The sequence below is a fragment of the Medicago sativa genome, chromosome 3 (assembly GCF_051527215.1).
Source record: "Medicago sativa cultivar Bolivia chromosome 3, Bolivia_mono, whole genome shotgun sequence".
Taxonomy (NCBI): Eukaryota; Viridiplantae; Streptophyta; class Magnoliopsida; order Fabales; family Fabaceae; genus Medicago; species Medicago sativa.
This window is the reverse complement of record NC_140751.1, coordinates 19,429,418-19,452,339: the sequence shown is the minus strand read 5'-3', so window position 1 is coordinate 19,452,339 and position 22,922 is coordinate 19,429,418. Positions and strand designations below refer to the sequence as shown.

The 22,922-nt window shown below is 30.6% G+C and overlaps 1 protein-coding gene and 1 long non-coding RNA gene across 4 annotated transcripts; one reads left to right on the top strand and one right to left on the bottom strand.

Annotated features, from left to right (window-relative positions):
* Nucleotides 1-11,977: 11,977 nt before the first annotated feature.
* Nucleotides 11,978-15,856, top strand: LOC146936205 (uncharacterized). 3 transcript variants are annotated; one of them, XR_015030505.1, is made up of 6 exons: nucleotides 11,978-12,271; nucleotides 12,544-12,682; nucleotides 14,830-14,931; nucleotides 15,027-15,194; nucleotides 15,310-15,404; nucleotides 15,494-15,856. It is a non-coding gene; the product is annotated as an uncharacterized LOC146936205 (long non-coding RNA). The 3 variants fall into 3 exon arrangements; XR_015030506.1 differs by having other exon boundaries at nucleotides 11,982-12,053; nucleotides 12,122-12,271; nucleotides 14,830-15,194; XR_015030504.1 differs by having other exon boundaries at nucleotides 14,830-15,194.
* Nucleotides 15,857-16,347: 491 nt separating this feature from the next.
* LOC146936204 (GDSL esterase/lipase At1g29670-like) lies at nucleotides 16,348-22,289 on the bottom strand. Its single transcript, XM_085751190.1, has 5 exons — nucleotides 21,942-22,289; nucleotides 20,419-20,543; nucleotides 19,669-19,911; nucleotides 18,368-18,623; nucleotides 16,348-16,965 (listed from the first exon to the last, which is right to left on the bottom strand). The coding sequence occupies exons 1-5, from the start codon at nucleotides 22,201-22,203 to the stop codon at nucleotides 16,742-16,744; spliced, it is 1,110 nt and encodes a 369-aa protein (XP_085607316.1). The 5' UTR covers nucleotides 22,204-22,289; the 3' UTR covers nucleotides 16,348-16,741.
* Between the last annotated feature and the right edge of the window lie 633 nt (nucleotides 22,290-22,922).

Below are 22,922 nucleotides of genomic sequence, written 5' to 3'. Positions count from 1 at the left end.
AGTAACAAACTCCCACCACCGTCGTTCACCATCAATCTTCCGTCACTGTCGTTCACCATCAAGGTGTATATAAGGAACATTATTTAACTGAGTAAGTGCTGAAGTAGCGGATGTGTGCATAACGAACACCGTGTGTGTTATAGTCTGATCAACACCAAACATGTGTTGAACACAACAATCCTAGAGTACCAAAGTCATGACATAGGAAAAAGAAAAAACTATGAAGTATTCCACTTGTGTCATATCACTAAGGTTTGGAGAAATACAATTTATCCCCTTAATTTTGCTCTTATATTGTTTGGAAGACAAGAACTTAAGGCGTACAGTAAAAACTTATTGTTCTTAAATGATGACATTCTATTTTGTTAAATTGGAAGCTTGACTTGCATTGTAAATAAATAAAGGGGAAAACTTGAAAACTTGAAAACTGTGAATTTGAAGAAGTGAAGGATTGAAGAAAATGGACTGAGTGCAGAGGCAAAACTGCAGGGAGTTAAGAAGTATGTTAATGATGTTTGGATTTATGTTTATTGCGATTGATAGTTTTGATGAATTGAAACAAACTTCAGGGTATGGATTACTGAAACCATAAGTATAGTTTAATGGTTTTGATAAGCATGTATGTGAAACCAAGATAATTGTGTAATGGTTTTTAATGAAATTATTATTGTTAGATGGTTTTGAATAATGATTAAGATGTTATACACTGAAATTATTACTGAAAAATTAATTATGGTTTAATGGTTTTGATAGTCTTCTATGCGAAACCAAAATAATTGTCTAATGGTTTTGCTATGGGTATGGTTTCTGTGAGTTGTACTCCAAAACCATTTTGCTGTGGAAATGGTTTCTGTGAGTTGTACTCCAAAACCATTAGATGTACTTAATGGTTTTGAATTTTCTTTTTCATCAATTCACAGCAAGAAACCTTCGCCGGAGAAGACAGAGGAGACGAATCCGCTGAATCGGAGAAGACAGAGGTGCATAAACCCTAAATTCTTTCTCTCTCTTACAATTTATGGATCAAACGTCAACTTTTTCCAGAAATTGTCAAGAACACTATGAACACCATCAAGAACAGTTTTCCAGAAACGCAATACATATGAACACATAAACACAAAACTGAATTTACACCATTCAAACATCACAAATTACTTGCACTCTCCTTTCAATAACTCGTTTTCGGATCCGTTTTCTTTCAACAACAACACTGTTTCAACACAAAAATTCCAGCAACGATTTATCACAAAACAAGATCAAATCTGAAGCGAAAACAACAAAATTCCGACTTGCACAGAAACCGAGAATGGAAGGCGGAAGACAGATTCAATCGGATCGGAGTAGTGAGAGGTGTAATCGCGCCGGATTCCAGCAACGGCGGTGGGGAACAGAGTTGACGGTGGTGGAGGAACGGAAGTGACGGCGATGTGGTGGACGGAGGATGGAGGGTGTGGTGGAGGTGGTCGGTTGAGAGAGGAAGAGCTGAAGCTGCGATCTGATTGTGATGCAAAACAACAGTAAAGAGCTGAAGCACAAGATTATAACACGTGTCCCTGATCTGATGGTTGTGATATGTGTTGGATTTTATGGATAACTTTAATTACGTTGATATATAAAATATAATATCAATTATTATTAATTGTTAATGCACTTGGTTAAATAAATATAATGAATATTTGTATTGGGCTTAATTGTGAATGACCCGTGATGGGTTGGGCCATTCTTTACGTTAGCCTGTTGAGAGGTCTCTACCCTCATCTGGTGGATATATATAACCTGACTATCCCATTAGGTCAGTTATCACTCAGCCGTTATTCCATCAGCAAGAGGGCAGTTACAACTTCTCTATCAACCGTTCAAGAACAATCAATGGATCGAACAATGACAGGTACATGTTTATATGCTTTATCGATAATTTTCTATTCATTCAATATGCCATGTTTTGTGTCTATAACTGTTTAAAACACCGTAAATTTCATCAATATGTTTATGCATGGTGCATAAGGAAAGGACTTATGCACCATAACTTTTGCCGTTAATGTGTCATACCGATACCGCACAAGTTAGAAAAATCAATTTTTTTATAATATTTTAACTTTTTAACATTTTTTTTTTCAATAGAAGTATAAGAGCAAATTTCTCGCGAACTTAATTTAGTTGGTATGAACATTGTATAATATATGTAAAAGTTGAGATTCAAACTTCAGACATCTTTTTTTTTTTTTTGTCAGGTAGCCTAGTGGCTAGAATTCACTTTTTTCAAGGTGAATAAATGGGGTGTCCGAAGTTCGAACCCCGACCCACATAACAATGCATGTCCCTGCCAACTGAGTTATGCTCACGGGGGACCTCAGACATCTTATTTATTCATTTTAAGAGATGAATTTATAGTCATTAACTAGTAGACAAAAAAAGTCTAAGAGCAAATAATTCCTTCTAATTTAAATAAATTTGGCTAGTTGAAAGAAGAAAAAAAAGTCTTAGACCAAATAATTCCTTCTAATTTAATTAAATCTGGATGAAAGTTTCATCCACCAATAAGTACCATTATATTTACACCATCAACAAGAAAATCTTAACAAAATTTATGACAAACTAGTATAGTGACCCGTGCCAAGCACGGGAAATAAAAAACTTTTAGGATCAAATGTATAGATTTTATATTATGTTATAGTATTAAAGTTATAAGTGTGGTTATAATTTAAATTTGACATGAGAAAAAAATATCATCTTAGCATATGTAATATTTTTGCAAAAATACGTCAACGTACTGTATATTATTATTTGTTGACATAATGTATTTTATTAATCATAAAAACTAAAAAATTTATATTTTTTTATATAATAGTCAGTGTCAGATGTATACACCTAGTATGTGAATGCAAACGTTAAATTTTTTACGGGTGTGTATAAGTATAGTTTGGGCTACAGAAACGCCGATTGTTATTTTTTTTATTTTTTACAAAATCAATGGTCTAAAGTAAATATTGTATTTTAGGGTAACAACGATGTAAAAAAAAACGTTCCGCGTATTGTTATACCTGAAAAGTGCATCAATTAAAAGTCAATGGTAGGAGGATCTGCTTATATAGAAATTGCATGTCTTGTAATGACCAGTACGCCTTACATAGAAATAAAAAAAATGACTTCCAAACAATACGCAACTTTTGTTTTCTAAATTATAGCAACAACAATTGTAAAACATAACCAATGATCATACTTTTTGAAAAACTTCACGATACACAACATTTGTGGTCTCCTTGCAAACATTATTATGTTCATCCAAGATGAGCAGCTTCAAACCTTTTCTAGAAGTAACTCGAGAGACAGCGACATAGAGTTGTCCATGCGTGAACACAGACTTAAGAAGATTAACTCCCACTCGAGATAAAGATTGACCCTGACTTTTATTTATTGTCATTGCAAAACAAAGCGTCAATGGAAATTGTCTGCGCCTGAATTTGAAGGGTAGTCCTGGATCACTCGAAATAAGATTCATCCTCGGAATGAATACCCTGGTAGCTACCCTTTTTCCTGTAATTACGGTAGCAACTATCATGCTCTTCCCTAGATGTGTAACTGTCAGCCTCGTACCATTACACAGTCCATTGGCATGATCGATGTTTCTCATCAGCATAACTGGACATCCCACCCTTAGTTTCAACACGTGATTTGGAATTCTAGAGCTCTTAGTACCATTAAGAAATTCTGTTGTGAACCACTCGCTTTGGACATCAGAATTTTCACCCGATCGACAAACAGAATCAGAGCTTAAATACTTTTTCTCTTCATCTGGAATCAGTGACATCATATATTCGTTAACATGCTCAGCTGAATCAAGCGTTGGTGCGAGTATTCCCTTTCTTGGAAAAATAGCGGGTCACCAAGGTTATCATTCAAATCGGGATACATAAAGTCTATAAGTGACATCAACGGATTTGTTGTGTCTGATATGAGCATATCTTCAGGAATTTCTACCTGCATTTCACCATTCTCATCCGAAGTGTCGTTGACGTCTCTAATTACCAAAATTAACAATTTCTTCCTGCTCTGCAGGTACCGAAGATGCACCTAATCTCATATTAACAGTAAGCCTCAACAAATTACAATAAGCCCATATCTTTGATGAATTAATTGAGGCATCAACAATATCCTGCCTCGTTCCTTTTCGAACAACAGGCAATATCTGCCTGAAATCACCACCTAAAACTACTGTCATTCCACCAAAATGTCTAAACTCGTTTAAGGGATCATTCTTGGACATGGGATCATTCTTGGACATGATATCATGCATTGATCGGTCAACTGCCTCAAAGCACCATCGGTGCATCATTGGAGCCTCATCCTAAATTATCAACTTTGCAGCATGCACCAGGTCTGCCCTAGGACTATCCTTTTCCATCGTAAGCGATGATGCCTCATTAATCTCAATAGGGACTGTTAGTGTCAAGTGCACGGTTCTTCCACCTGGTAATAGAAGAGTCGTTATAGTGCTGGATGCAACATTCAATACAATTAACCCCTTCGATCTAACAGCAGACGATAATGTTTTCCATATAAAGGTTCTTCTAGTACCACCGTAACCATATAAGAAAAAGAAACCACCGTCGTCAGAATCAACGGACTCCATGATTTTGTCTTGCACACATCTTTGTTCATCAGTTAGCATCAGTAACATATCAGCTTGTGTCTTTTCCAGTTCATCTTTGTTGTAATTTAGCTCATCAACGATAAGCTTATTTGTGAAAGTTGGCATGTCTGTTGCGTTTGGCCTGGGCATAGATTTGAAATCAGTAAGCGACTGTCTGTTTTCCTGAAGCAGCATTTCAATTTCAATCAAACACAGGTTCTTCACGTCATCGTCACTGATATGCAGATCTTCATATTAAATGTAAAGTCACGAAATTAATATTAACACCCTTGCATGCATATGTGTGCACGTTGAAGAGAAAGAAAAAATATTAGCTTTATATGAGAATCCTTTATATTTAAACATATCAACCTAAAAAATGTGGAAAATGCTGAATGGTATCGTAGAGTTAGTAACTCTTAGTTTGTTCTTTACTATATCCTAAAAAAGTACCTCTTAACTACTTAAACTACTCTAATCAGCCTTTACTATATCCTTGAAGACACACCCCTCAAAAACAACATTGTCATCAAGGTTGGAATGTGCTAAATTTCTTAATGTATAATAGTCTTCAAATGTATCACCCTTATCCCTATTTTTTGTTAGTGAAGTACTGTTTTTCTTCACATCTTCAACAATAACATGAGTAGTTTCTCTCCACTTCCTTTGCATAAGCTTTTCATTTTGAGAAAAAGAGAGATAGAACCATTTGAAATAAATTATTTGTCTAAGAAACTTTTATAAAAATAATTGCCTCGTCCATGTCATTTGCACCCTGATGCTAAACTCGTCATCACAGAATTCCAAGCAATTTTGGCTTGTGTTGCTTCAAAAACAACAACAAAGGAGTACGCAAAGAAAAGTGCGGTGGAGACAACACTAACAAAGCGTATCTCAGTGGAGACATGTTTTTACTTTGAATTTTAGTGTTACCTCTTAATGCATTTTAAGTGCAGCTTTTCCTTTTAAAGTTGCATAGTGACACGCCATTTGTTCTAATTCTCATCAATGACAATTACAACATGTTCTAGCGTTAAAAAGAAAAACATATCATTATGTCTTGAAACATGCCTATTTTCATTTCTGTCTTTGTCATAAAAACTAAAAATGATAGTAAGAGAATATAAGCAATGCAACGGAAATTAACGTACTTATTTTATTTACTTTTACTCGAACAATTTACATATTTATTTAAGTTTAACTATATATATATATATATATATATATATATATATATATATATATATATATTTTAAATTGAATATTAATCTACACAAAGTTAGTGAATATTTAAGTTATTTGATATATAAATCAGTATAAATTTAAAGTAACTTTAGTATAAATTGTAAAGTTTTTTTTTACAAAAAATATAACTCGTAATTTTGTGTAATTTTTGTAAAAATATTATATAGTTTTATTAAGATATTTGCTTTTACAAATATAAAGTATATGTAGTTTACAACTATATTTTATTTTAAATTAGTATCTTTATCCTAACTAATAAATTGTTTCAAGGGGTTGAATAGTTCAAATGGTTTGAGTTAAGGAATAAGAAGTTTGAGATATTGTGGTCAAACTGAAACGAAAGAGTAAAGATTAATCTAACAACTACAAATTTGTGGGCTACAATCCAATCTCATATCCTCTTTACATTCACAATATCTTTTTTTCATTCTTATCCTCAATAATGCCTACACCATTTCTCGATCTAACTATTCCAGTTTAACAATGCTTAAATACTGAACTATCTAATTCTTTCACCTTTTCACCCACCCACTTAGTTTCTTGTTGGCACTTAAAATTAATCTTCTTCCTAGTCATAACGTCAATGATTTCCATATATGTTCAAGTAAGGGTGCCTTTATTCCATGTTCAAAAACAGATCATACTCTCATGAACTAACTTCTTTACCCACACTTGTTCACAAAGGTGGGGGACCCATCATTATTTTTTACTTCATTCAGGCATCGATGTATCCACCTTTGCTCATTTAACATTGTACTTGAGCTATACAACACGTTTCTTCTAGGCACTGACCTAATGTTCACACTATTATATACTTGGTCCATGCCATAGAGATTCAAAGTGTTTCAATTAAATTCAAGTGTTCAAGTTTTAAACAGTAGAATCTAGTCCAAGTCTTGAAATTTTTATAACATTTAATTAAAGAGTTTTTCTATCCTAATGAGTAAATAAAAAATAAACACACATAAGATATTTGTTAAAAAGTTATGTGCAATTATTTGTTAATCCATCCTAATGAAACTTGATTGCATCAAGTAATAGATTACAATGAAAACCGACCCATCTTGTGAACACATGTAGGCGCGGATACAAAAGCATGTTTGCTTATTTTGAAATAGGTCTCCTCATCGATAATTAATTTTTTTCATACCCATAACGATCATAAAATTATATTTGCTTAAATTTAATTTTTTTTTTGAATATTTTTTTTAATTAGACGACGAATGAATTGAATGATTCTATTTCCCTCATCAATGGAACTCTATTCAGTTCATTAAAAAACAATGACATATTGAAAGTGGCCATCCCACTTTTACTAAAAAAAAAATAAAAAATTCAGGAGAAAAACAGGTATATTTTTATTTTATTTTTTAGGAAAAAGAATGGTTTGCATGGTATAATATGAGTTAGAGTGTCTGTTGTACTCTCTTTTATTATGTATTATTTTTCATATTAAAACTCAAAACCTTTTTGTACCAAAAAAAAACTCAAAACCTTTAAATATCCAATTTTATTCATTTTACTTCTGATAAAATATATTTTTTTAATTTTGATTTAATGCACATTAGGATTATAGAAATAATTTTTTTAATGATTTCTATAATAAAAAAATTCATAACAAAAACACTAAAAATTTCAATTCTTGTAAATAAAAAACTATAATAATCATTTATAAGTATAATAGAAATTTCTACAACTAATTAATTAGCTTATCTTTAACTTTCATTTAAAATTTAAGGGTGACCATTGTTTTTCTGTTAAATTTTAAATTAGAAACCACATAATATCAAATAAGTTATTTTTCCCAATTTTTTTTATCAGTATGAAGTTCATATTTTGATTGATTCTCATGATTACCAAGAACTTGCTTGGTTTGATTTATTTTTTATTTGAAAGATGGTTTAATGATCTATTGTTTACCAAGAATAGTAGAAACATGTATTGAAGATTCGGATGAGGGTCAAGAGTAAACACAACTAAGAGAATGAGACATACCTATTTATTATTGCTTGATTTAAAATATTCATTGAATTTGTTTTTTGTGATTGACTTGATTGAAGCATTTCAAATTTCTACAATTTGTTTACCTTTAATACAATTAATTCATGGGTTTTATTTTTTAAAAAATAAAAGAGGATTTTTTTTTTTATGATGGTTTAAAAGTCATTTAAAGTTGATTGACTATGAAAACGGAAAACTTGTTTTATATTCTCAAATGATTTAAAGAACTCAGTGAATTTCTTTTTTAAGATAGCCCTGATTGTAGCATTTCAAAGTTTCAACAAATCATTTATAATTAATACAATTAAAGTATGTGTTTAATTTTTGAAAGAACAAAATAGGATTTTTTTTTTATGCTTATTTAAAGGTTATTTAGAGGTACTTTCTAACAATTTTTTATGTCGTATTCACGCGGAAGTCACGATCCCTTGCTATAAGCATACACAACAACTAATAACAATCACTTGAACTATTTTATTTCTCCCAAGTCTTTGGAATCAAATGTCGTGAAACAAAGAAAAAAAAGATAGCCTATTTAGAAAGTTTGTACCAAATTAATTTCATTCAAAATATTACAATGTTTATTTCAAATATTGCAATGCGATCACTTATTTAGAAAGTTTATACCAAATTAATTACATTCAAAATATTGTTGATCCTTAGAGATATTTGTCTTAATTAAAAAATAATAATGTCTCGAATTTTCATAATTTATAAACATAAAATATAAACTCCTTAATTATTTGGTCAAAGGTTTATTTCATGGCACTACAAAAAAAAAGTTTTATTTCATGGCATTCTTAAATTTTTCTCGAAAAAAGAGTTTTCTCTTTACTCTTTTGTGAAAATGACTAAATGAGCTGTAACTATATAAATCAATTAATATTTTTTTATTATTTTTATTAATTACCATTTACATTACAACATATATGGTGTTGTGATGGATAAATTAAATATGTCAATTAAGATTATTACTTCCCTCAACAAAAAAATAAAATCATAACAAATTAAATACTAAAATTTGTAAGCAATAAACGAATATACAATTTACCGAAGAAAAGAGGACATGAGATTGTTGGTTTGGAATTGAAACTTGGGTGTTGCCATTTGATAGTGTGTGTGCATGATGTTTATTTTTTATTTTGACTAAACCGACTTTAAAAAATGGAGAAAATGATAAACTCCATTATAAACTAATTGTAGTAAAAAGCATTAAAATGATGATTAATTTATTAACTAATTTCATCAAAATAATACTCATTTGTTCCATTTTTCAGTCTGATTACATATAAATTATAACAAAAAATTATACAATTCTTCTTTGTATAAGAGACATAAAAAGTGACTCATCATAGTAGAAAATTTATCTAGATTCTTTTCTAATAAGAACGACTATTTTTTTTTTAATCTCAAAGTTTGTCATAATGTCATCTAATTTTTTCCTCTAGGCCCTCGTGTGAAGAATATGTTGTCTTGAACTCAACCACCAAATAATCGGTTTCATCTATAAAATAATATCTCAATATTCTTATTTTTTGTACTTGTTCGTGATTTCTTGATTCAAATCACCTGTATGCATCAGAACCATAAAAGCAAAAAAAAAAAAATATAGTATTCATTTATGAACCATCCATAAATTTAAACAGAATAATAAAGAAAACAAAAAAGCATAAACAATGTCATAAAAACATAAGGAAGAATAAAATAAGTCACCGGAAAAAAAATTAAAGGAGAAATGAAGATTTTTTATATAGGAGAGACGAAGAAACTATTTTTATGTTGTGAACGTTTGATTCATCAAAATCGCAGCATGAAAGAAATATTACTCTTGAAACATTGACATCAATGAAAAAAATATGAAGAAAAAAGAATAAATAAACTAAACAATCTTTGTGTGAACATTTGAATCATCAAAATCACAACATAAAGGAAATATAAATCTTGTAGCATTGATATCACAACATAAAAGAAATATAAATCTTGTAGCATTGATATCAAAGTAAAAAAAAAAAATGAAGAACAAAGAATAAAAAACTAAACAAAATAGAAAGAAAAAGAAAGAGTGACATGGGAAAAAAAACGGGGGATAAGAGTTGTGAATTGTGATGTGAAATTATGTCAATCCAAATTTCTAATTTATACACTTGTTTCACACCGTAATTTGGTATAGTAACCATTATTTTTTTAACATTCTTAAAAAACAATTGTTCTATATAGGGTATTCATTTACAAAATTATTTGGTCATGAATCAATTTTAATGTCCTTAAATTATTTTAATAGCCATTAAAAGCGTATCATAAAAAAGTGTCCTATTCTAAGTTTTTTTTTTTTTGAAATCTCCTATGCTAAGTTTGAGGTGATTTTGACATATATATTTAACATAATCATTTAAAAATATCGTAAAAATAGAGGTCATTTTTTTCTCTTCCGATTATGTGTTTTTTTTATTATTATTATAATATATGTAATGATCCAAGCTTAAACAATTAAAATTTTGATCAGTGATAATAGTGAACATTTTCTCACTAAATGTTTCATTAAAAATAATAATTCTTATTAATAGTTTGTTTTCATTATTGTTTTCACATTATAGTGACATTTAAGTTTGACCCTTTTTTATAATAATATTACAATATATAAACTTCTTTATTTTCTTAACGAAAATACGACATATGCTATTTTTTAAGAACGAAAATACAAAACATAATGAAGTGTATCATTTGGTTTTGTTACTTTTAATTTCAAACACAAAATAATTTAGATATAAATAGATTCGTGTGTATATGTGTGTGAAAAGAAAAAATTCAATTAAAATAATAGTTCAGATATATTATATATTTAATATTCCATGAATAGCAACACATGAAATTAGAATAATTTTATAAAACTCAAATAAAAATAAAATTAACAGCATTAAATGTCAAATTCATTGTGAGCAAAAGAAAACATATATATATATATATATATATTTTAATAATATGGCTCGTTGATATAAGTTATAAAACATTTAAAAAAAACATAAAAAAAAAATAATGCATGTTTTTTTGTTTTTTGTTAATAACATGGCTACTTGATATAAGTTATAAAATATACAACGACAGTCTTAAATTTAATCGGTTTCTCTCAAAAAAAAAAGATTAGTTTAAATAGGGTATCAATCGGTCAATGTTACAACAATATTTTTCATTAAAAAAATTATTATTAATTTCTTTTTTAGAGAATTTATATATTGCATTACATTATAATACAAATAATATAACACAATGATATAATATAATTGATACATATGATACCAAAAATGAATTACAAAAATTAATAGTGAAAGTTATAATAATGCAAAGTTATAATAATTCCAAAAATAATGCATAAGAATAAAACAACATTAGAGTACCACGTGTCGTGACTTGAAAGAAATTCTAAAACATTAAAATGTGGTGACACATGTCAAGAAGAGAAGAGAAGAAAAATGAAATAGGTCCTAAATTTATATAATATAGATTACACTATATAGCGTGTTTGTTTACACGGTGACACGATTGCATCATGTGTTTTTTCATGAAACTACACTTGATGGTTTTTGGTTTTCCTTCTTTGGATATGGATCCAAACCCTATATTAGACTCTTGCACACCTTAATACCACCCAAAAAAAAAAAACTCTTGTACACCTTTGGCATAAAAAACTCATTACAACACTAAGTAAAGTCTCACAACAAACAATCACCAACAAAAAAAATGTTTCAACAATAACCTTAAATACCACAATCACAGTATCTTGTAAGATAAGATAAAGCTAAGTATTTACTGACCGAACTTTTTTCCCGTAATAATTAAATGGTCTAATATCTTGTAAGATAAGATATTACAATGAAGTGATCTATAAAATAAGTAAAAAGTAAGTTATTAATAAGAAGAAAAAAAAAAAGACAGTTAATGTGTCATACTACCGCACAATTTAGAAAAATCATTTTTTTCCCTCAAAAGAAAAAAAAAGGAAAAATCATTTTTTTTATAATATTTTAACTCTTTAAAGGAATTTTGATGGTGTACGTGCTAGGGAGCAATATCTATATATCTACATAATAATATAGATATCTTATCTATCCTGAAATTATTGTTTAATTTTTCTTGGTTCAATTGTGTTATCTTATCTGTTTTCTTTGGTGGAGTGCTTTCAGTGAGTTCTTTTTTCTTTGCTGCTAATTCATTAATTGAAGTTTCTGAATTGAGATTTTTTTTTGTTAGTTAAGTTTTAGCCGAAAGAATGATTAATTGAAGTTTGACGTGGGGAAAGACACTTGCCATCACACCTTCTTCGAGATGCTTGGAAATTGGTCCTTTGGTGACTACTTCAAAGAAGAAGCCATTAGCTGGGCATGAGAACTTCTTATGAAGGTATGTTTTATCAGTTGGAGTTTCATATCTCTCTTCTTGAATTATATGTCTTATGTTGTTTGTTAATTAAAAGTGTATAATTTGGTAAAATCATTATGAAGGTGTTTTGTGCCTTGGATTGAAAGATAAAGTTGATTAGAATGTTCCATTAAATTTGAATCTGTTTTTAGGTGTTTATCTTGTTATCAATATGCTCAAATGCAGAAGTTGGCAGCTATTTAGTTCCTCAATTTATATATTGCATGACTATATATCTGGTGTTTATATTGTAGGTGTATAAATTACCGTCAGATCGTATTTGTTACATATTTTGGCGGTGATGAGAAAACTGGTCTTGGCCCTGACAATGAAGCAAGAGATATATTGTTGAAGTTTTTGCCTCCTGGACGCGTTCTTCCTTTTAGCAGTAAAGTATGTTTTCACTACGTTTTCTCTTAAATGCGTAGAACAGAGTTACATAATACGTCGGATTTGGTGGAGAACCACGAATTGGTTCGCGCGTACTGATTCGCGGTACTTTCGTGTACTGATTCGCTCGGATTCGTGTACGAATTAGCAGTGGCGTATCCAGGACCCTGAGTCAGGGGTGCAAAATTTTTAATTTTAATAATTAATATTAATATTAAAATTATAAATTTTTATATATATGTATATATGGTTACCAAAAATTGTAACCAAAAAAAAAATGGTTACCAAAATTTGATCTAGTCATATTTTTTAGTATTTAATAAATATGTATGAGCCTTAATACATTTATAGAAAACTAAAAGTCTACCAATTACAGTAAATAACATTAAAAGTCATTTTTATGGGAAAATTATCAGCATTAAACACGTCATTCATGGGAAAATTAGTAGCACTAAACACACCAGTTAATATCAGTCACGCTAAACTGGCATAGTCTTGTGAGGAGGTGCAAAACTAAAATCTCAGGGTGTGCATATAGCAATAAAACTAAGAGTACTGGTACAAATAACAAAGATCCAGGGTGTGCAGGTGCACACCCTCAAGCATAGCTGGATCCGCCATTGCGAATTAGCCGGAACAAGGGTACCAAGAGTACCAGAAGAAAAATCCAGGAAAAAAAGCTTACCGATAAAATTTTTATGAAGATGAAGATAGGAATTAGATTTAGATCTTGAGTGCTGATGATTGTGAGAGTTTAAAAGTTTCTGTGAGAGTGAAAATTGGATGAAGAAATGGAGGTGGCGGTTGTTCTAGTTTGGGAGGAGGAAGGGGATGAAGTTAAGGTTTCTCTTGGACATATTTTCTATTGGGCTTGGATAGTTTAGCCCACAATGAATTTTAATCAACTATTCTGAAAGAAAAAAGAATGGCCCAATAATTTGGCCCAGATTTTATATTGGTTTTTCAAAATAAATATAAATTCAAAATTTCACTTTATACCCCCACGTACCAACGCGTACCGAAGCTCTATACCCCCGCACGTATCAGATTCTTCTTATGTCGCGTACCGCGTACCCGAACTCATACCACGTACCGAAGCGAATTACCAATTATGTGACTATGGCATAGAATAGAATATTTTTATAAGACATGCAAAATATGCTTAATATCACAGTAAGCATTATATTATTCTAGCTACAAAGCAGACCTAGCGACATGAGGATGTTTTATATGTTTACTTATGTTATTCTATGCATGTGCCGAATATATGGACTATTATTAAAATTTATTAACAATGTGACTGCTGGTAGTTATCAATGATTAACAATGACATACAGTCCTAAACTTTATAAGGTGAGAATGATATAGACTATTATGGAACTATTCGTATTTAGGAGCTCAAAATAAGGTACTTCTTTTACGGTGTCTTTGGTTTGACCTGATTAATGGAGTTAAGGTAGATGAGAGATATGGATTAGTCGACGTTAAGCCCAAATCGAGGCTTAATTCAAATGAGCCCTTTGTCTTAGCTTCACAGGCACAACAAGTGTACTATACAATGTATCCACAAAACAGGGGTAGTAGACATTGTTGCCTTGCATTTGGTTTTTATACTATATTAGTTCAGAAGCATAACTGAGCATATGGTGCAGGTTACGGTTTTCAGCACTCCCATTGAATATAGTCCATATCATTTTGATATTAACATGAGAGCTTAAATATACTGCGTGATAGTTTTTAAGGCCAGGTTATGAATTTTGTCTTTTCCAGCTAGTCTAGAAATCTGAGCATATGGTCGTTTTGATTGTTTGGTTTTCTGCATTTTACCGGGGTTTATTCCATTTTCCATGCAAATCTAGGGTCTCTTGTGTTGGTTTCAGGAAATTAGATACTAGGGTCCTCCGAAAATGCATTCTCTCTAGTTAGCTTTCTTATTCTCTATCATAATTGAAAAGGAAAATCTATAACCAAATGTCATTCTAGCCACAGACATACCAAGTAAAACTTGAAAAGGAAAATGTTGATTCCCTCGCCCCATTCTTCGTTGATTCCTTTGTTCTTGTGCTTGTTGGGTTGCTTAATCATGAGAGAAATCATGTTGTCATATGTTTCAGAGGGTGGCATTATTGACTGCTTCTAACATGTTTCAGGTATCCAAGTACCATATTTTGTGCATCCTAGTAATAATCCTTTAAAGTCAAGATTTGATTCTCATTGTCCAGACTGAACTATACTGCTGCGGTTGACCTCAGGTTTTGCACACACTATATTAGGGATAACAAAACTGTCAGAAAAGTTTCATCTCAAAAGTTTTTCTGGTTTAACATTTCTTCTCTCTTAATCTTAGGCACTTTATAGACTGACACTTGCGCATCACGGGTTCTTTGTTTGACTTGGTGATTACTTATGGCTTGGCTTTTGAAATTGTCAAAACAACGTAGAAATAGAAATTCAGGACTGGTATGGTAATAATTTGGCTGCTGAATATGAAACTCCAAAGCATCCCCTGAATCAGGTTAGTTATTCCTTGTCATAAATGGTCACTAAAGTATCTGTGCTACTTATTCTTTTCTAAAGAAATTCAGTTTTTGAAACTGATGTTGACAATCATCTAATCATGAATTATGAAGAACTCTGGCTGTTTTGGGTGGAATGCATTTGCGAACAAGAAAAAGCTAATGGCTCTTTTCCAAGACCAGTTGGGTATCTCCCTCGCCCTTATAAGGTTAGCTCTCTTATATGCAGTTATGTATTTCTCAAAGTAATTTTATTAACACCGAGTCTGTTATCATTATGGCTTTTGATACTTACCAGGCACCTAGACTCACGTAGAGAAACAATTGACTCTATCAATGATGAAACAAGTGAGGGCAGTGCAGTAGAGGAAAGAAGGATTATGAGAGGTACAAGTGAGGGGAGGTACATGTGGTATTTGCCACTGCTGTTCAATTTTTTGGTGTACAAGCAGAGTTCTACTTCTGATACACACATATGATCTACTTGCTCTCTGATTTTTTTGTTTGTAGTTTCAAATTTTGACATAATTTGGGGCTTTTTTGCCCCCTTGTTTGTAGATGCTTTCTAGAGATGATGGTTAATCATCTCTAGAATAATTAGTAATTAGTAATTGTGAATCAAATGCCTATTTATCGACTAGTAATTGACATTTTAAGAATATTCTTCACAATCTAGTTTAATCATTTTTTTCATTAGAAACGCTAAAAAAATAAAATTAGATTAATATAAATAGTTAGGAAACTTAAATTTTGAATAGCATTTTGCTAGGTAATAGTTTGAAAATAGCTAGTAATTTCTATATATTAGTTGCGAATTAGCTAGGAAATATTTTGCTAGGTAATTTGCCGCCCAATCCATGCTACGGCCAGTTTGACAGCAAAATCACAACTAATTGATGGCTAAATGAGCTTTGCTAGAAATTAGTTGCGCATTAGCTATGACTTTTCTTGTAGCAAATCAGTGATTTTCTTGTAGTGTTTTAACATTTTTTTCAATAGAAGTATAAGAGCAAATTTTCCGCGAGCTTAATTTAATCGGTACGGACATTGTATAATATATGTAAAGGCTGAGAATCAAACCTCGGACATCTTATTTATTCATCTTAAAAGATGAATTTATAGTCGACAGATTAATAGACAAAAAACTCTAATAGCAAATAATTCCTTCTAATTTAATTAAATTTGGATGAAAATTTCATCCACCAATAAGTACCATTATATTTATACCATCAACAAGAAAATCATAACAAAATTTATGACAAATTACACTATATAGCGTGTTTGTTTCCACAATGACACGATTGCTTCATGTGTTTTTTCATGAAACTACACTTGGTGGTTTTTGGCTTTCCTTCTTTGGATGTGGATCCAAACCCTATATTAAAATCTTGTACACCTTTACGCCACCCAAACAAAACAAAAACCTCTTGTACACCTTTGGCATAAAAATTCATCACAACACTAAGTAAAGTCTCACAACAAACAATCACCAACAAAAAAAAATGTTTCAACAATAACCTTAAATACCACAATTACAGTTTCATCATCATATTTGAGCTAAGCGATTGATGTCAATAGGATAAGCATCTGATTCAGATTGAGCATTGTAAGCTCTCCTACCAATTATAGTGTTGCCAACCTCAGTTGGGTGAAATGCATCCCAAAATAGATACTCATTCCTATTACTACATGGGGTTTGAAGGGGCAAACATGTAATTTGACCATTGTTTCTTCCTATTCCACAACACCCTTCATTTGTAACCCTTATGCCTGAAAATTAAGACATAAACAAAATGAGCAAAAATTTTGTCAAGATTTAACTCTTATTTGGACAATGTAATTAAAAATTCTATTAAATTCAAATGCTTTCAATTGAATTCTCTTTATTTCTAAATTTTAAAAGTATTTGAAAAAAAAAATAACTATAAAAAATGAAATGGTTAAATTTTGAAACTTTTGAAAAGTTTAGGGTTAAATTAGATGAATTTTTAAAAATTATAAGGATCAAGCTGCCAAATTAGAAAAGTCAATAGGGACTTATGTGTGATTCATCAAATCTACGGAATTTAAATTAAAACATATATAAAAACCAATTTGATATTCACATTTTCAAAAGTAAAGAATGAATGTCAAATAATTGAGCTCAAGTAGTTAATGAGTTTCACAAAAGGACAAACTATTCGGGAGAATTCGAGTTCGATTCTTGAATGAAACAATTCTTTATCAAACTATATTTACCTCACGTCTGAACTTTGAACTACCAAAGCTCTTTTCCCTTGAACCACCGAAGGGTTAACACCAAAAAAAAAAGTAAAGAAGGAATTTCAAATTATTAGCATTTGTTTCAGACCGTGTCAAGGTCCATTCAGTCAACAGAGCTGGTTGCCTTAAGACGCTAACACATGTATGTATAATAACATGGGCTAACCCTAAATCAATTGAATCAAGGTCGCATAGCTGATTTGAGCTGTTATATCATATCCAAGTACAACATATTCTAATTTACTCACATGTGTCGCTAAAGGACAATTGTTTGGGTAAGTGTAAAGGACTCATAAACCCTAATCTCTCACTATACAAGGCTAATTCATGGTCTTTTCTAGGTACATTGTTGTCTATCCTAAATACCTTGCGTATTCGGAGCATTCTTAGTCATAGTCATCTACACCATATACCAAATATCTCAAGTCCTTGCGGATCAATTGACGACTCTACTGGGAAGCGGGCCTATAAAATCTCCCTTTAGTCTCTACTAAGGGGTAACTGTTTTGGTACAACTTAAAGTCTCACATTGCTTAGGAATCAAGATCAAATGTAGTTTGCATACAACACCCACACTTCTCAATTCAACATGACACTTTTTGTAAATGACAAAACTGTGAAGGCACACTCTCAACGACTCAAAGTGGACAATACTTTAAAAGGTGGTGTCTCATACTTGAGGGTGGAACATAACAACATTTAGATGGTATTTAAAATTTAGCTTTAAAAATTATTTCATAAAATTCCTACTTTTTGAAAATTCTCAAAACTAATTTCCAAACGAAGTAATTTATATTAAAGAATTGAATTACCCCGTAAAACTTCCTTATACAAACAAACACACTATCAAGAAAATTACAGAAAGAAAAAAAAATTATAACTAGAAAATGTTTAAGGCAAAAATAATTACCAAATGATGATGGGTTGTTTATGATGTCTTGAAAGATACCATAAGTATTTACATAGATGAATCTTGCATCCGAAAGCTCATTGTTGAGTTGATTAACAAGAGATTTCAATCCGTTGTTAAATAATTGGTTTGCAGAATTGATTCTTTCAACGCAAGTGGTACCATCTGGACTGTTTTGAGCTAATTCATTTGGACTGCAACCTATTTGACCAATGCCAAATAAAGCCATTTTCCTTGCTCCATAGTTATACAAAATCTAAGTCACAAACACAACAATTAAACTTCTATTTTTTTTAACCCAACAAAACAATTAAACTTCTAATAGCATAATTTTTTTTTCATTAGTCAGATTATCAATCTTGTATTTACAAAAGCAAAAAATAAAGGACAAAATGTATTTTCTTATATGCTTTTTGCGTGGTTCTTCACATGAAATTTATTTTTTATGCTTGTAACTAACTTTGAGAAATTTGTGGATTTGAGAAATCATTGGTAGTTATGAGTATTTTTCGTAAAGAACCACATGCAAAGCATCTATAAGCAAATGCTTCTGAGTTTTTTCCAAAATTAAAATAGGAGTGGAAATAGGTTGGACCGAGTTAGGCTTTACAAGATCTAAGCTTCACCTATCTAAAAATTTAAATCTTAAGTCTGGCATGTAGTCTGTCAAAGGCAATTTAAATCCTAAGTCTGGTATGTAGTCTGGCATAGCCTTATTTAATAGGTTTGAATTTGACCTTTCGAAAGCTTGATATGACATGTTAGCTGTTTAAAAGTTTTTTTTTTCTGAATGTATTTAAATATGTATTAATACTATACTCCATTCGGTTACATTTATAAGACAAATTTGTTTTATCAGGTTCACTAAATTTGCTAAGATACATCAGCTGTTCAATGAACCTGATAGAGCAAAATTTGTTTATAGATGTGGCTGGAGGGAGTACATGTTTAAATAGATTGACGAACTAATAGAACAATGAGATTAAACTTTTTTGGATGTTGAATATTACAATTTAGAGAATTTGGCTATATATGATATCCTATTTGAGTTCTAGTTTATAATAATGCAATTAAATATGTGCAAAAATAATAATGTAGCCAAATAAGTTTAAAGTATAAAATTTATTAGCAATACCATTTTGTTTGTGCATGATAAACAAAGTCATATAATATGATGTGACTTTTTAATTCCATGGTGATTCAAAAGCATTTTATTTGTGCATGTTAGACAAAGTCGTGTAATACAATGAAAACTAGCTAAACAAGATGAAAGAGTGAAAATGTAAACATAGTATAATTACCCTGAGTTGTTGAGCATATGCTTGAATAAGAACATCAGCATACTGTTGTGGTGTAAACTGTCTACCACTAGGATATGCAGGCATGAAATAGTTGTTAAGGTAATCATTGCTACCCAATCCAATGGAATAGATGCATTTGCTAAGATAATTTGAAGCTGTATCCTCATCTCCAAGCAAATTTACCACCTGGGACACTGTCTTTTGGTAGTTTTGTACTTGTCCACTAAAACTAATACGATCTCCCTACAAGTTGAAATAATGAACTATTTTAGAAACTATTCATATGGTTATTATCAAACAAAGATAAAAAGAAATTAAGGTAAAATCAAATGTTGATTTTAGTCCTTATAATATTTTGTTTTTGTCACCACGTCATATTGACAATTATAAGGGCTGTATTTTTATACAAGATGATCATGACCTATGAAACACGGATACAGACACAGACACCGGATACGACACAGCTAATAATTTAAGAAAATCACATAATTCAATGTAATTATATGTGTCGGTGTCGAACACGGCACATGTTCAACATCAGGACACGCCTAATCCGAGGAGTGTCCGTGTTTCATAAATCATGACTAAAAAATAATATTTCTTTTTTGCTTTCTCAAGATTATATAAATAATTATTTGAAGTATGAATTGAAAAGCAATATTTACTCATTTTACTAGAGCAAAAATAGTATACTATTTAACTTGATAGATTATGTGCCACTAAATTTAGCATAGAGAAAAAAAATAGTACTAGTTGTTGTCCAGTTTCTTCTCTAATTCCAGCAGCAGCAGAAGCATAATTGACTCCTTTGAGTATTTCTTGGTCTCTGGCTGTTGAATAGGGAGATATGTAGCCCTCAAATCCCAAAAGCTCAGCTGTCAAATTTCAACACAAGATTTATGCATGTATATATAAAGTAACATAACTATTAAATTAGAGTCAATTTTATATACAATGTAATATAACTATAATTTTCTTTTTTGGTCCAGAAGCATATTGACTGAGGTCAAAAAGTAATAAATTCAGAATTTGAACATCAATCTCTGCAGATCGCAAGTCTCTGCCAACTGAATTATGTTCACCAAAAAATAAACTTATGGTTATATTAGTAATTTTTTACCCAAGATTTGTGATGGAGCCACAACATGATTGTGATTGGAAATTAAAACCTTACCCTTTAGCTCTTAATTAAAGAACGACATATACCAGATGACTATCATAAATTACGAACTAAATGAAGTCAAACAATTCCATGTGCTTGAAATTGGGGTAGGCACAAAACTAATGTGGAGTAATTGAAACAAGATAGAGACAAAATAAACAGTCGTTGGAGTAATGCTTTATTGTTCACCGACTTATACACTTCACTCTATATTTATTTAAGAAAAATGCTTACGAGTGTTTTTAAGATATTGTTTAAATTATATAGTTATTTTTAAGATAATTTTTTTAATTTTTTTTAATAATGATATTAAGACATTTGTTAGCAAAACCTTTTATATAATCTTTTAGTTTCATTGCTAACTAATAAAAGACTATAATGGTTCTTGTAGTTTTTTTTTTTAAGGAGTGGTTCATGTAGCTTAATATTCTAATCCAACTCATTATATATTTATTTTGAAAAAATTACTAGTCAATAGATATGATTGATAAATGATAGATTGTAATGCATGCCAGTCTACTTTTAGAAGGAAAACGTATTGTAATTGCAAAAATCTATTTGATTGTCTTTTATTTTATAATCTAAACCGACTAAGAAAATATGCATTTGAAAATTAAACTAACTAATGAAAAACATAATTAATAATCAAAATGATTTATTAGGAAAAACACACAAGAAATATTTTCTTTTTAACTTTGATACATTCATAGACTATAATAAAGTTAATTGACAACATTTCAAGTAACAAAATGTTTTATTCACTGGAGCTAGCTATATAATGATGATACTTAAACTCTAAAATAGCAAGACAAAGCTATATAATTTTATTTTAATATTTGCATGTCCCTTTTAAAGCAGACTGTAAATAAGAATGTATATAAAGTTTAATCAATTTTAAAGGAACACCATCTTCTTTTGAGAAAAAAGGAAAACCATTTTATAAACCTCTTTTTATTAATCAAATTATTATAAACTTCTTAAGTATATATAAAAATTATGTCAAAAAAAGGTAAATATAAAATTAACATTTCAAAATGGACATCGATCATCTTTCAAAAAAAAAATAAAAAAATGGACATCAATCACTCTAATTTGACTTGAGCAAACTCACCAACGACATCAACAGTAGTTTTTCCATTGGAGAACCTTCCAGTTGGACCACCATTAAAGTCAATCCCATAAGGAAGATAATTAGCTTTGGCCAAAGAATTAAGATTGTTATTGTTTCCATCATCTACCAAAGAGTCACCAAAAATGAAGTAGCAAGGTACTTGAGGATCAGCTTCAACCTTACTACTCCACAAACCCATAACCACCACCATTACCCATAAATTCATAATCCACTTCACAATATTGACTTCCCTAGATGCCATATTAATTGAAGCAAGAAATGTAACAACAAAATATAATGTAAGTATTATAAAATGTGGTATGTGTGTGTAAGTGAATGAGTGGATATGGGAAACTCCTGAAATGTGACAATTATATAGCTGCAGAAAGGAAGAGATTATGGCAAGCTTTTTAGCTTTTACAGTTGGGGACATATATTTTTGTTAGGAACATTAAATTCACTCCAACATGGTGTGGAATTGAGTGGGCCTTGTCGGTGCTTCTTGACAGTAATATTTAGGTTTTATTTTTCCTGGAGGCCAGTAAAAATAAGGTTTATGATTTTTTTTTGAAAGGAAGATTAAGGTTTATGATCAAATATTGCCTTATTTTACATCATAAATACTCTCTCAAAACTCAACTATAAGTCAAATAATATCTCTCTCTCTCACACACACTCTCTAAGGTGGTGAATCTCAACCCATATAAGTGTTCAATCCAACCACATAAACCGTTAAGCTAGACCTTACAAAATGGGGATTTTTTTTAGAAAAATAAATATTGAGCGCGTTGATTAAAATGCAAGTTATTGTTCTTTTGAGCATAGCTTAGTTAGTAGAGATAATGCATTGTGATATGCATTAGTCAGAGTTCGAATTATATGCATGAGTCAGAGTTCGAATCTCGGACACTCACTTATTCATCTTAAAAGATGAATTGTAGCCACTAGACTACTTGACAAAAAATGCAAGTTATAACATAT